The sequence below is a fragment of the Pteropus alecto genome, unplaced genomic scaffold (genome assembly GCF_000325575.1).
Source record: "Pteropus alecto unplaced genomic scaffold, ASM32557v1 scaffold3, whole genome shotgun sequence".
NCBI classification, from domain to species: domain Eukaryota; kingdom Metazoa; phylum Chordata; class Mammalia; order Chiroptera; family Pteropodidae; genus Pteropus; species Pteropus alecto.
This window is the reverse complement of record NW_006442484.1, coordinates 14,777,429-14,792,761: the sequence shown is the minus strand read 5'-3', so window position 1 is coordinate 14,792,761 and position 15,333 is coordinate 14,777,429. Positions and strand designations below refer to the sequence as shown.

Genomic DNA, 15,333 nt, shown 5'->3' with positions numbered 1-15,333 from the left:
TGGTTGACCTCACAGATTGCAAGGACCTTGTCAGCTTACAATCCCTTATTTTTTATTTTTTACACCTACAGCACCTGGTCTTCCTAGGTGGTCTCCCATCCAAGTACTAACCAGGCCCGACCCTGCTTAGCTTCCGAGATCAAACGGGATCAGGCTTGTTCAGGGTAGGATGGCCGTAGACCCAAATATATATTTCTTATATCACAATATCACAGCTGTTTACTCAGCATCCAATCTCCTCTTCTTCCTTTCTAACAGAATTTGATTTTAGTTAGGTATCCACCCTTCCCCCATGCACCCACATGCCTCCACGAAGGGAACTCATCCCAGTAACTGGTTCAGGAATAGACATGTAATCTAATTCTGCCCAATAAGATGTGAAGGAAAGTCTCATGCAGGTGTTTTTGAGAACAAGTTTCTGCGTTTAAGAAAGAGGAACAAGAAGGTAGGGGGTATCTTTCATTCCCCGATGTTGTCATGACTGAATGTGATGCCTGAATTAGCTGCAGCCATTTTGTTAGCAGCCTGAGGATGAAACCTGCAGAGCTAAGAGAAAAAACTGCTCAGTCATTGATTGCTAAATGGCTGGATCAACCAAACCTGAAGTCTCCTCTTCTCTAAGTGCCATACTATGTGAGCAATAAGTCTCAAACCATTGAATCAGGGTTTCTCTTCATTGCAGCCAAAGGCATCCTATCTGATTGAGCTGGTAAATAGAGATGCTAAGATGTGGATTACATGCACACATGAGAGAAGTAATAGCTGAAAGGACAGTAAGGCTAGAACCAGAATAAATTTGCAGTGCAAAAACTCAAAAAGTTTGGCAGTTCACAAAAGGACAAATACTGAATGATTCCACTTAGGTGAAATATCTAGTCAAAATCATGAAAACAAAGAGTAGAATGATGCTTGCCAGAGTCTGGGGGAAAGTGAAATGGTGAGTTTTTTGTTTGTTTGTTTGTTTGGTTTAATGAGGATATTGCTTCAGTTTTGCCAGATAAAAAGTTCTACAGATTCGTTATGCAACAATATCAATGTAGTTAACACGGCTGAACAATATATTTTTAAAAGGTTAAGGGAATAAATTTTATATTACGTGGAGTTTTTTTAATCACAATTTTTTTTAAAATAGCTTGACGAATTGGAGTTATTTAAGCCCACACTTCAGAGGCCCTGAAGATATTACATAGAATGTTGGCCTTGTTCCTCCCACCTTAAAGTCTTTACAGTGGCTGCCTGGAATGCTCTTCCCCTATATGTATATATATATACACACACACACACACACACACACATATATATATATATATATATCTCTACATCTCTAACTGCCTTCAAACCTTCAAATGTCACCTTCTCAGAGAGACCACCATTTTTAATATTGCAACCCACCCCACCCTCCTGCCCCCAAGTACTCCCTATTCCCTTTATCTTGCTCTACTTTTTCTTTCTTATTATCACTTTCTAACATGTTATACAATTTGCTTATTATGTCTATTATTTATTGTCTGCCTCCCCCCTCTAAAAAAGTCCATCTAAAAAGATCCATAAGAGCCAAGATCTTTATCTACTTTGTTTCCCTGTATATCCCAAATGCCTAGACTAATGTCTGGCACATAATTGGCACTCAATAGATACTTGAAGAATGAATGAGCATTGGAGTTCATCATGGTAACTACAGGTCATCTGCTAAAAACTTTGTATACATTGGCATTATAAAACGAAACATGGAACGTGACTACTGAGATGGCAAATCTAGTTTTGCTCCTGACCCTAATCCTACAAAAACTACAATCAAGAGGATGGGAGAACAAACAGAATGGGAGACAATACCCCCAATACGCGGGAAGCTAGAGAGCAGACAGCCCAGTGGTAACCAACTTTGCAGATAGAAAAAGCTGAAAGCTAAGGTAGCAGTCAGGAAAGCTAAGAATCAACCTAATTTATACCATAGAAACCTCAAAAGACTTAGGACAAACAGCACCAAGTACCTCTGGAAATGAAGGTGGGAAGTGGAAGTTACAATATATATTTAGGGGAAGCTACATGAAAAGTCTGACGCCTGCATCCCTACCTACTCTGCCCTTTTGGCAAGAGTCCTCTCCTGACATGATGTAGTCTCTGAAGAGGGAGAAAGGGTGGGTTCTTGGACTTTAAAAACTGGATACATCAAAACTAGGGTGGTATGTTGAATGTTGAATATTCCCAGAACACTGGCAGACCTTTACTCTTCAGGCTGGAGACTGGAAGAGTTTTTTCCTGAACAAACTGACCAGCCAAGGGGAAAGATCTAAAAATACTGATACCTGGGATTCTCCAACAAATGGCTCAACCAGATCAACATACAGTTAAATTCCAAATTGTCAAATCCCATTCAAGTGCTAAGAGCTTCTACTTTGCTTTCTAGTCCCCACTTTTAACATGAGCAGACAATCAAGGATTCGCACATACCAAAAAAAAAAAGTTAAAATGTCACAATTTACAGAAAATAAAAATCAATCAATAAATAGAAAAATAAATAAGTAAATAAGGATTCATCAGAGAGCCGAAGTATGTTTCTAACATGAAAGATAAAGACAAACAAACAAACAAAAAGCAACTTGTAAGAAATGGGCTACGCAGAAAGAATACTTTAAAAATTACCCCTATGAACTTAATAATATTAAAAAAAATTACCCCCATGTTGTCTATCACCACACACCAAAATTAACTCAAAACGGATTAAGGACCTAAATAAAAGACCTGAAACAATAAAATGCATAGAAGAAAACATAGGAACTAAACTAAAGGACCTTGGACTTAAAGAGGATTTTATGAATTTGACCTCAAAAGCAAGGGAAGTAAAAGCTAAAATAAATGAATGGGACTATATCAAACTAAAAGGCTTCTGCTCGGCAAAAGAAATCATCAACAAGGTAAAGAGAAAACTGTCTGAATGGGAAAATATATTTGCAAGCACCATCTCTGATAAGGGCCTAATATCTAAAATATACAAAGAACTCATACAACTCAGTAACAATAAAAAAAACAAATGATCCAATCAAAAAATGGGCAGAGGACCTGAATAGACACTTCTCCCTAGAGGACATACAAATGGCCAAACATATATGAAAAGGTGCTCAACATCGCTAGCTATTAGAGAAATGCAAATCAAAAACACAATTAGATACTATCTGACACCTGTTAGAATAGCTATAATCAACAGAAAAGTAATAACAAATGTTGGAGAGGATGTGGAGAAAAAGGAACCCTCACACACTGCTGGTGGGACTGCAAATTGGTACAGCCACTATGGAAAACAGTACGGAGATTCCTCAAAAAACTAAGACTTGATCTACCATATGATTCAGCAATCTCTCTACTGGGAATTTACCCCAAAGACTTGAAAATCCATATCCAAAAAGATATTTGCACACCGATGTTCATAGCAGTATTTCATATCTTCTTATGACTGAGTAATATTCCATTGGATATATGTACCACAGCTTCTTTAGCCAATCATCTATCATAGGACACTTTGGTTGATGGATGGACCTCGAGATAATCATGCTAAGCAAAATAAGCCAGACAGAAAAAGTTGAAAATCACATGATATCACTTATATGTGGGATATAAACCTAAAAGCAGGACAAACAGAGACTCATGGACATGGACTATAGGCTAGTGGTTACCGGAGGACTATACACTAGTGGTTACTAGTGGGGTGGGAGAGGAGGCAGGAGGTAGACAGGGTAAAGAGGGTCAAATACAGGGTTTAGGGGGAAGGTGAAGTGGGTAAAGGAGATCATATATATGGTAGCTGAAGAAAACTGGACTTTGGGTGGTAAACACACAATAGAACATACAGATGTCAAATGAAAATGTACACCTGAAAATTATATAATTGTATTAACCAATGTTACCCCAATAAACTTAATTTAAAAAATTACTCCCAAAATCATCTTATTAATATGTTCGGAAAGACAAGACATCGCATTCATGTAAAAAGATCAGGATGATATTCTTTTAAAGGGCCATTCAGAGAACAGAAAAGTGCTTTGGGAAATTATAAACATAATGGCAGAATAAGAAAATCTCAATTGAAAGATTAGAAGATAAAGTCAAAGAAATCTCCCAAAAGCAGTTCAAAAGGCAAGGAAAGAAATGATAAGAAAATTAGAAGACCAGCTAATGATAGAAATGATAAGAAAATTAGAAGACCCCCCCAGAAGGGCCAACACCTGAATAATAAGAATTCAAGAAAGACAGCAGAGAGGAAATCAGAAAGGGAGAGAAACATCAAAGAAAATTTTCAAGAAAATGCCCCAGAACATGTTTCCAGATGGAAAGGCCTTTATCCAGCGCAATGTGAATTTAGACCCATAGGTGAATATTGTAAAATTCCAGAGAACTAGGAAAAAAGAGTAGGACCATTGGTAACTTACTTAGCAGATATACCACAAAATTACTTTTTCCAGGGGAAAAAGAATCACATAAAGTAGTACCCTCTTAACCACTGGGGATATGGTCCAAGACCCCAGTGGATGCCTAAAACTAAGAATAGTACGGAGCCCTATGTATACTGTTTTTCCTATACATACATACCTATGATAAAGTTTAATTTACAAATTAAAACCCAGTAAGAGATTAACAACAATCTCTTTATTATTGGTTATAACAATAAGACAATTATAACAATGTAATAAAAGTTATGTGAATGTGATCTCTCTCTCAAAATATCGGTATCTGTACTCACCTTTCTTTTTGTGATGATGTAAGGCGATAAAATGTCTACATAATGAGATGAAGTAAGGTGAATGATGTAGGCTTTGTGATGTAGCATTAGCTACTATTGACCTTCTGACCATATGTCAGAAGGATTATTTACTTACTTGGCTTGGTAGCACTTGTTTCAGGGGATCTCTTGCTGAAGCCTTTCTATGGGCTCAATATTTTCTGGAGCAACACACTGCCATCGATCAAAACACGTTTTCTGTTCATGGCTTCCACCCACAAATGTAATGCCTTTTCTATCTCGACTAAGCATTTATCATGTAATGTGGCTGTAACTTTTTTGAGTTTACAGTGAGACAGCAAAACTAGCAATACTAGCACAAATTTCTTTTTCCTTCTTAACAATTTCACAGAAGATTTGTTCTTACCGTAGATCTTAGCAACCTCAGCAAATGCTTTTTTTTTCTTTCCCTTTTAAATTAGGAACTTTTACCCTTTCACTTACAGGAAGCACTTTACAGCTTCTCTTTGGAATATCCGAATTGTGAACATCATCACTATTTTTTACTTTACGGCCATTATTAAGTAAAATAACGATTACCTGACCACAAGCACGGCAATACCTCAATACCGAGGTGGCTCTAAGTGACTCTTGGGCTGGGGGCATATACAGCATAGAGATGCTAGACAAAGGATGAGTCAAGTCCTGGACAACATGCTATGAGATTTCATCAAGCTACTTAGAATGACGTGCAATTTGAAACTTATGAAATGTTTATTTCTAGGAGTTTTCATAAAATATTTTCGTATCGTGGTTGACTGCAAGTAACTGAAACCACAGAAAGTGAAATGGTGGATAAGGGAGACCAGTTCCAAAGGATTAGGAATCATAATGTTGTTTCAAATCTCTTAACACCACCACCTCGAACTGGTCCTTGGGGGCCTACCGATAGTCATTTTCCTGGATATATCATTTGGAATGGACACACTGGATAGTTGGCAGAACCCCACAATCATTCCTGTCAAGTCAGGAACACACAAGACAAGTGAGGCTAAAATCAAGTTCTGATTGATTCAATCAGTAACGATGCAACAAGCCACTTTTGGATTTAGACAGTTTGTTACTTACACAGTGAAAAGAAAAATAAACCAAAGATGCCAGCTCCCGTGATCCTTGTCCTACACACCAAAAAGAACGTCACTGAAACAAAAGGGACCAAATGACTGCAATGTGAGTTACGAGCTATCCTGTTGCTGAGGAGCCACTTCTAGGCTCCAGCTACACAGTTTTATATTGTGCAACTTCATTGGTGGGAGGGTAATGGCAGAAAATCCCAGGCCTCATCCCAGGGGAGATAGAGAAGCCAGTGGGAGATCGCCTCTCATCCCCTTCTGTTTCAGGAGGATCACAAGTCATTTTTCCAAGACTCATATTAGCGGCAGTTTAAGCCAGCTCTTGCCTACATGGATACCTGCAAGGAAGTCAGGTGATATGGTGGAGCTGTTTCCTTACAGTTCCTTGGCCTGTGAGATAAGGCTGTCATATTGCAAAAAGCTAATAGCAAACCTCTAAATGTGCTTCCCCAGCCCCCACTAGAACAGTAAATCATAAATAATGTTACATCCCCAGGGGGAATGGCATAGATTAGTGCAATGCTTAAAGACCTGATAGTTGATAGTTCCCATCATATTCCTATTTTCACCAGTCTGGCTTCCACAAAAATTAGATTCAGGACGTTGATAGTAGACTAGAGCAGATTCTCAAGAACTCAGGCACATGTTATGTGGCCATTGATTTGGCAAATTTTTTTCCATCACTATCAAGAAAGAGTGCCAGAAGCAAGAGAATATATTCACAGTCTTCACTCAAGGATATGTCCCAAATAAGAATAATCTATCAAGGCAAGGGGATCAAAGTAATTAAGGAGTACATGCAGAGGCCTCATGGGCAATGGAAAGATGGAAAGGTAAATTTCCTACCCTAACGAAAGAACAATATATAGGATTTGTATTCAGATTTCTGACCAACAATTCATACATAAGACTATATCTAATTGAGGGAATAAAAGCTTTTTAAAAATCCCAAGATGAAGCAGCTTTGGAAACCCTATCCATGTTGGAACCTCATGAGTATTATAAAATGTTTTACTAATGGAAAACATTCAGTGCTGCTCCCTAAGGAATGAGTAAACTGTCCCACCCTGTTGAATTTAGGAATGGCCAGTGACTTGTTTGACCAATGAAATAGGAGCAGAATGTGAACTATGTCACCTCCAGGTAGCCACTTAAGAGCTAAGTTCTCTTTTCTCTGCCTCGGTTATGACAGAAGCATGTGTCAAGATGCAGCATCTATTGACCTAGGTCCCTGAATGACTATATGAGCACAGGCCATTGTAACCTACTATGAACACGTGAGCAAGAAATCGGTTTTTAGTTGCTCAGATTTTGGGAGGTTAGTTTGTTACCACAGTATATCAAAGCATCCTGACCACATACACTCCCCTACAGTCTGCTCATCTTGCCCAAAGCCCAGAAATCTTCTTGGCCTTTGTAGTGGATATTTGTAGTTGCTTTTCCAGGAGCCATTTCCTTGTCCCATAGCTTCTGACAGGGGGTTCCATACAATTCCAGTAAAATTAACTCTACCCCAAGCTCCAAAGGGCATGTTGCCTAGGCTAAGCCAATCAGAACACTCAATTTCTCTGGCCATGATGATTAGGTCAATAGTGGACATGTGCCTTAAGCTGGTCCAATCAAAGTGAATCTTAGGACTCCTGCTGGGAATGCATATATTTACCAATATTATAACAATTTTCACATTTCTTTATCATTAGTTACATGCTATCTTACTAACTGACCTATATATTATTGAGACCAGAATCCTAATTCACCTTTTCTTACCAGAACCTGACATAATGGTTGGCACAGTATAGATGTTTATAAACAATCGTTGATCAGTTACATGGGAAATAAAATTTTACTCCTTTTCTTCAAATTTCACTCCTCAGATTTCAGGGTGACCTGTCTGGAAACCGCATTCAATTACTTGAACCTCTGTCCTTTCCTCCATCCTGATTTAAGAATAAATAAATTTGCCCAATGTTGGTCTACTTTCAAAAAATTACAAGTAAAAAATTTCCTTCTTATTTGCCTGTGATGTGTATGGCATTTGTATGGCTACTCTTCTGGGCTTCCTTCCGCTAAGCAGCATGAGCACCAAAACCCCATACCATGTGAAGTAACTCTCTGCCTCTTTGTGACTGTACCAGACTACTGAAGGCATCTCACTTCCACAACCAATGTATGATCCCTTATCAGATGGGTCCTTACAATGCCCAGAAATAATATCAAATACCAAATGATCTCCAGGACTATTTTAACCTTTCCTATTCTCCTCAAATTGCCAATCTCATTTTTCTCCCCCACTCCTCTAATCCCCAACCCCACCATTCATGACTTAGCTGCTGCTTCTAGAGAAATTAGAAGTTATCAAAAGTGTGCTCTCTCATTTTCCTGAAATCAAACATCTACAATTCTCCTAGACTTCTCTCTTCCAGTTGTGACAGAGGAATTGTCCCAACTCCTATGTTTTGAATACTACCTCCCATTAAAAAATTTTAGACTATCTCTCAAACCTTCTCTACCTTACATATTTATCTTTTTCATGAATCTTTCCCATTAGTTTAAATGCACTTAAGTCTCTCTCGGGGAAAAAAAAAAAGTTTCACTTGACTTATTCCACATTAGCTACCACCTATATTTTCCTTTCCCCTCACATCTAACCTTCTCATTGTCTCCCCAAGACAGAAAAGACAGTGAGGTATAGTAGTTAAGAATATGGATTCTGGGATGTAGTTCCATAGTGCAGCAGTTAGCAGGGCTGCTTTACACACAGAAGGTACTGGGTTTGTGCCCCAGTGGAGCCATGGTCCATGGTCTACCGCCATGCACCCTGAACAAGCCTGATGTCTGATCTCAGAAGCTAAGCAGGATAGGGCCTGGTTAGTACTTGGATGAGAGACCACCTAGGAAGACCAGGTGCTGCAGGCATTAAAAAAAAAAAAAAAAGAATATGAATTCTGGCACCACACTACCTGAATTGAAATACATCATTTAATGGCTCTGAAACCATGGTCAATTACCTCACCTCTCTATGCCTCAATTTCCTCTATGTAAAAAAGTTATAATATCTCTCTGATAATGTTAGTGTAAGAATTAAGTGAGTTAGTATATGTAAAATACTGACAACAGTGCTTGGCACTAAATAAAGCCTTGCTATAATCACTTTTACTTTCATTTCTTCACTATCACTCATTTCTCAGCCTAATCTGACAGATCACTTTACCATAAAGTGTTTAAGAACACCAATGACCTCTATGTTGCTAAATCCAACAAACATTTTTCAGTCATCATCTTGAAGTCTAGGCAGCTGTTGACAATGTTAAGACACTCTTCTTGGACCATTCTCTTTCCTGATCCAGGGCTTCGATTACCACCTACCTGCCGGTGTATTACCCATACTTCATTTGTAGCCCAGACCTCGCTTCTACTTCCAGACCCCACAAGATCAGTCTCTGGCCTGGACATCTCCCACTGAATGTCTCAAAGTCATCTCATATGCAGTACATCCAAAACTGAGTCATGATCTTTCTCTCCCAACCCCTCTGCCTTGAATATTCTTTCAGCCCTTCTTCACCTAGTTGACTCTCATTCCTACTTGAGAGTTCAGCTTAAGTATCACTTCCTCAGGGAAACCTGAGGTGAATACCCTTAAAGAAACTTTCCTAGCACCTGGTACCTCTACTTCACACCTGCAGTCAGACAGTAAGCTAATCAAGGTCAGGCACTATGTCTGACTTCTCACTGCTATATCCCAGGATCTGAATGAGGCAGCCTCCAATGCCCTTTCATTTGCACTGGGGTCTATCTGCACTCCTTAATAATTATTAACTGTGCTACTCTGTGCCAGGTTAAGACACTACTGAAAGTTAAAACCTGATGGAACGCAGAGAAGTCTAGAGTGGAAACAGTATTTAACTAAGCCCCCAAGTTACTTTCAATTGTAATAAAAGGCTTATGAATGACATTTAAAAAAAAAAAAAAGCCTAAGGATATTCATCCATTGGACAACCAACACTATGCACTGCCTCGAACAACACAAGATATCCAGGGATTCAGTGCAATTTTGTGTGTGTTTTGGAGGGTACCATCGTGTTTACACCTCACTTATCACGTGTGACCGGTACCCTATCCCTACCTTAGCAAGCAAACTGCCTATACCCCAGCACTCATGTGTCCCAATACACAGCAGCGAAGAGACGAGGTCTCCTATGACCCCAGGCAGCTACACTGCCGCTGAGGAGCGTGAAGGCGGGAAGTCCGAGGAAAAGCAGAGGCCTGAGCTTAAGGAACAGTGTGCGGCTGAAGCCGGGATGGGTAGATATGGCTGAAAATAGAACAAAGCAGAGGACGTAACTGGGATAGAGGTTTAAAGTTGTGGAGTTCGAAAGCCCGTCAACTAGTATCCTAACACCCCGCCCCTTAGAGCCAATCCCGCGAGACTATAACAAATTCCCGGGATTTCCCTCCTACTCCAGCTAAACAGCCTAGGGGAGGGGCTAGAAGAGGAGACCGTGTCTCACACCCCCGCGCCGTACAGCATTCCGGGACTTCGAGAGAGCTGGGTTCTCGCGATCTTTCCGGAACCGACCCTCCACGCGCAGTCGGAGCATGTGTGCTGCGACAGGAGTGCCGAGAGGGCGGAGACTGTGCCGGAGGAGAAGCCCCTTTGGCCTGCCCTACGGAAGCCTGCGAGGAAGGGTGGTGACCGCCTGCCCTGTTCAGCTGTCCCGATGCCCAGTGCCATCGCCAGCCGCAAGACTCAGGAGAAGCCGCGGGAGATCATGGACGCGGCGGAAGTGGGTTTCCACTTTCCTCGGGCCTGGGAGGACAGACCCCTGGGCCGGATCGCGCTGAGGGAGGGAGTAGGGTGAGCGGGGCCCTGCTCTCGGGGTCCCTGTTGGCACTTTGCCTGCTGGCCGCGGGCTTTGGGTGCGGACGCTCAGAGGCCTCTCCGGGGGGGCCTCCATGGCCTTTGCCCGAGCAGCGTGTCCAGACTCACTCCGAATCGCATTTCTTAACACGGGCGCCTGAGCAGGCCTGGCTTACAAGAAGCATGGCTCCGGGTGGAGTGGACGTGAAGCACTTCCTGCCCCGGAAGTAGGAGCGGGTCACACTTAAGCCTCCCTGGGTTAGACACGTCTCTCACGTAATCCACTACCACCAGCCCGGAAAATTTTAATGCCTGCTAGATATTTCCTCAGCCCTTGTTTTCCTAATGTTTTTGCAAAATACATTAAATCCGTCAATATATTTAATGACTATTTTCCTTTTGACAACATAAAAGAACACGTCTTTATTTCCTTTCTCCCTCTTAAGTGTCATTTGTAGCCCAGACCTCGCTTCTACTTCCAGACCCCACAAGATCAGTCTCTGGCCTGGACATCTCCCACTGAATGTCTCAAATTCATCTCATATGCAGTACATCCAAAACTGAGTCATGATCTTTCTCTCCCAACCCCCTCTGCCTTGAATATTCTTTCAGCCCTTCTTCACCTAGTTGACTCTCATTCCTACTTGAGAGTTCAGCTTAAGTATCACTTCCTCAGGGAAACCTGAGGTGAATACCCTTAAAGAAACTTTCCTAGCACCTGGTACCTCTACTTCACACCTGCAGTCAGACAGTAAGCTAATCAAGGTCAGGCACTATGTCTGACTTCTCACTGCTATATCCCAGGATCTGAATGAGGCAGCCTCCAATGCCCTTTCATTTGCACTGGGGTCTATCTGCACTCCTTAATAATTATTAACTGTGCTACTCTGTGCCAGGCTAAGACACTACTGAAAGTTAAAACCTGATGGAACGCAGAGAAGTCTAGAGTGGAAACAGTATTTAACTAAGCCCCCAAGTTACTTTCAATTGTAATAAAAGGCTTATGAATGACATTTAAAAAAAAAAAAAAGCCTAAGGATATTCATCCATTGGACAACCAACACTATGCACTGCCTCGAACAACACAAGATATCCAGGGATTCAGTGCAATTTTGTGTGTGTGTGTTTTGGAGGGTACCATCGTGTTTACACCTCACTTATCACGTGTGACCGGTACCCTATCCCTACCTTAGCAAGCAAACTGCCTATACCCCAGCACTCATGTGTCCCAATACACACAGCAGCAGCGACGAGGTCTCCTATGACCCCAGGCAGCTACACTGCCGCTGAGGAGCGTGAAGGCGGGAAGTCCGAGGAAAAGCAGAGGCCTGAGCTTAAGGAACAGTGTGCGGCTGAAGCCGGGATGGGTAGATATGGCTGAAAATAGAACAAAGCAGAGGACGTAACTGGGATAGAGGTTTAAAGTTGTGGAGTTCGAAAGCCCGTCAACTAGTATCCTAACACCCCGCCCCTTAGAGCCAATCCCGCGAGACTATAACAAATTCCCGGGATTTCCCTCCTACTCCAGCTAAACAGCCTAGGGGAGGGGCTAGAAGAGGAGACCGTGTCTCACACCCCCGCGCCGTACAGCATTCCGGGACTTCGAGAGAGCTGGGTTCTCGCGATCTTTCCGGAACCGACCCTCCACGCGCAGTCGGAGCATGTGTGCTGCGACAGGAGTGCCGAGAGGGCGGAGACTGTGCCGGAGGAGAAGCCCCTTTGGCCTGCCCTACGGAAGCCTGCGAGGAAGGGTGGTGACCGCCTGCCCTGTTCAGCTGTCCCGATGCCCAGTGCCATCGCCAGCCGCAAGACTCAGGAGAAGCCGCGGGAGATCATGGACGCGGCGGAAGTGGGTTTCCACTTTCCTCGGGCCTGGGAGGACAGACCCCTGGGCCGGATCGCGCTGAGGGAGGGAGTAGGGTGAGCGGGGCCCTGCTCTCGGGGTCCCTGTTGGCACTTTGCCTGCTGGCCGCGGGCTTTGGGTGCGGACGCTCAGAGGCCTCTCCGGGGGGGCCTCCATGGCCTTTGCCCGAGCAGCGTGTCCAGACTCACTCCGAATCGCATTTCTTAACACGGGCGCCTGAGCAGGCCTGGCTTACAAGAAGCATGGCTCCGGGTGGAGTGGACGTGAAGCACTTCCTGCCCCGGAAGTAGGAGCGGGTCACACTTAAGCCTCCCTGGGTTAGACACGTCTCTCACGTAATCCACTACCACCAGCCCGGAAAATTTTAATGCCTGCTAGATATTTCCTCAGCCCTTGTTTTCCTAATGTTTTTGCAAAATACATTAAATCCGTCAATATATTTAATGACTATTTTCCTTTTGACAACATAAAAGAACACGTCTTTATTTCCTTTCTCCCTCTTAAGTGACCCAGTGAAGTAGGTAGGGACTGTTGCAGAGAATGTAATTGAGATGAAGTGACCCAAAGTCATGTGGGTATTCATAACACCCGTGGTCATTTTTAGAAATGAAAGTTTGAAACCATCCTACAAATTATGTGTGCTGTAGTAAAATACCCTTAATCACTACCAAGCTTCTAATTTTTCTGTTGTGGAATTATGAATTTATGATAAATTACATAAGGAATAGTTCATTTTAAGAATATTAATTGGAAATGGGTTGCTGAATATGAACAATAACCCATTTATGCTGCCCTGACGCTATATTTTGTAACTATTTTCTAGGGCTGGGGTTATCTTTAAGGTGTGGGGATTTTTTTTATTACCAAAAAAAGAAAATTTGTGCAGTAAGCTTCTTAACATGTTGCCTAGTTTATTTTCGATATAAACACAAAATCCAATATCCTCCAAATCTAAAGAAAAGGATTCCACAGATGATTATAGAGTGACATAAACTAATTGTTTCATACATATCTTAAGTATGTAAAAATCTAAGGAAATTATTTTATGTATTCTTGTTCTGATTAATTAGCAGTACACCCTTGCTGTTAGGTAGGTCTAAATATAAGGTAGACATTGTGATTGAGTTATGTCATTTTATAACTAGAAGGGTCTTAAGTCATCTTAGAGGTAAAATGAGATTAAAATAAAAGGCCACTTATCTACTTAATGAGTATAGTATGTTAATAATGGTTTGGACTGTAGGTCTCTTGTTTCCTCTTCCTGACTTTATATAATAAGTTTGATATTGTCATTTTTGAACCATTTGCAACCTGGTATGCTTAAGCTAATTTTTAGAAAAAGGAAGCTTGTGGATTTTTTTATGACAATTTCCAAATGTAGTTAGATTATGTCCAACATCTCCAGTTTATAAAATCTGGACATCTGGTGCTCAGAAAGCTTACCCAAAAATGTTTGTTCTCTTCATACATCTCTTCCTGTAATAAATTAATAAAACTGTGGTACATCATCCTGTTCTCTTCACAGGAAATTTATATCCCTGCTTTGAAGTAGTTTATTCTCATTTTGAAGAAGGTAGTTAAGATGTGTTGTAATGTGTATATTATGTGAGAGTGCTATCATGTATGGTATATCTATCCAAGAGTGGTGATCTTCAAAACAAACTAACCAGAAACTGGGTGTTTATCCTTTTTCTATGGAGTACATATGTAAATGACATATTTCCACACCTTAAAACTACTTACTCTCTGAATTAATAAAATGGCCCTGAAAGTTAAAACTAATTCATTTTTACATTCTGTTATTTATGTGTTTACTATGCTATTAGTGTTTAAATAAAATCTTAATGCAAAAACATTTTTTGTAGGATTATGCTAAAGAAAGATACGGAGTATCTTCAATGATACAGTCACAAGAAAAACCAGGTTAGTAGCTATGTGATAATAAATATATTTTTTTCTTTCTAATTCCATGAAAACTCTTCGTGACGTTTTAATTAAGGTTGGCATTACTCTGAAATGCTTAAATGGCATTAATAACCCAAGCAGATGCCATAATCTGTATAAACATTTCAGTTTAGGGTCCCAATTTAGAAAGAGAAGAAAATACATTAAATAAATATATTTTAAGTGATAAATTATGTTAAAAAGAAATCCCTCAGTGATTAGGTAAAAGATTTAACTAAGATTTAACACTGGCCCAAGAGATAAAAGAATGGTTAATAATAACTGCCTTCCTCATATGTAGCCTTTTTCCATGCTTTATACAGCTACCTTCTTTACTTTTTCCCTTTGACTTTATTGTATTTCTTTGAAATTGACTTGTATCATGTTTATTGTTTCTCTCAGACCTGTAGGTTTTCTACTTGCCTTCCTCTGTGTTTTTATTTTATATATATAATTTCAAAAGAGTATCAACATTTTTCTTTTGGTAGACACCCCAAAGTATGTCTTTTAATCTTTGGTCTAGCTGCAGACATTTAAGTTGTGGCCCACTGAACATACTTAAATACTTATAACTTAGAGGCCTGCCAATGAATTTTATACTTTAGAAATAACATACCTCTGGGTCAGTTTTATTGTTATGGATTTGAGTTATTACATGATCAAAAAGTTACTTCCCAACTATTTTGGGAAAGTGGCAATAAAAGACCAAAATAATTTACTAAAACCATTTCCAAAAGATAAAGATGAAGTAAAATAATTGAATATAAAATGGGATTGAAGCATTGTAGTTTAATGACATTCCCCTGCTGGGGCAAGCAGG

At 40.7% G+C, this 15,333-nt stretch overlaps 1 protein-coding gene and 1 non-coding gene across 5 annotated transcripts in view; one reads left to right on the top strand and one right to left on the bottom strand.

Annotated features, from left to right (window-relative positions):
* Positions 1–62: 62 nt before the first annotated feature.
* Positions 63–181, bottom strand: LOC112470710. Its single transcript, XR_003043041.1, has one exon. It is a non-coding gene; the product is annotated as a 5S ribosomal RNA (ribosomal RNA).
* Positions 182–10,402: 10,221 nt separating this feature from the next.
* Positions 10,403–15,333, top strand: part of DARS (aspartyl-tRNA synthetase) — a 46,290-nt gene continuing 41,359 nt past the window's right edge. For 2 of the 4 annotated variants that reach the window (XM_025039362.1, XM_006921039.3), the window contains exons 1-2: positions 10,403–10,631; positions 14,435–14,492. In XM_025039362.1, the coding sequence (XP_024895130.1) occupies positions 10,566–10,631; positions 14,435–14,492 (124 nt within the window). In that variant the 5' untranslated portion in view covers positions 10,403–10,565. Of the gene's footprint in view, positions 10,632–12,325; positions 12,555–14,434; positions 14,493–15,333 lie in introns of those variants that run through there. The other 2 variants (XM_025039361.1, XM_006921038.3) reach the window with 2 other exon arrangements.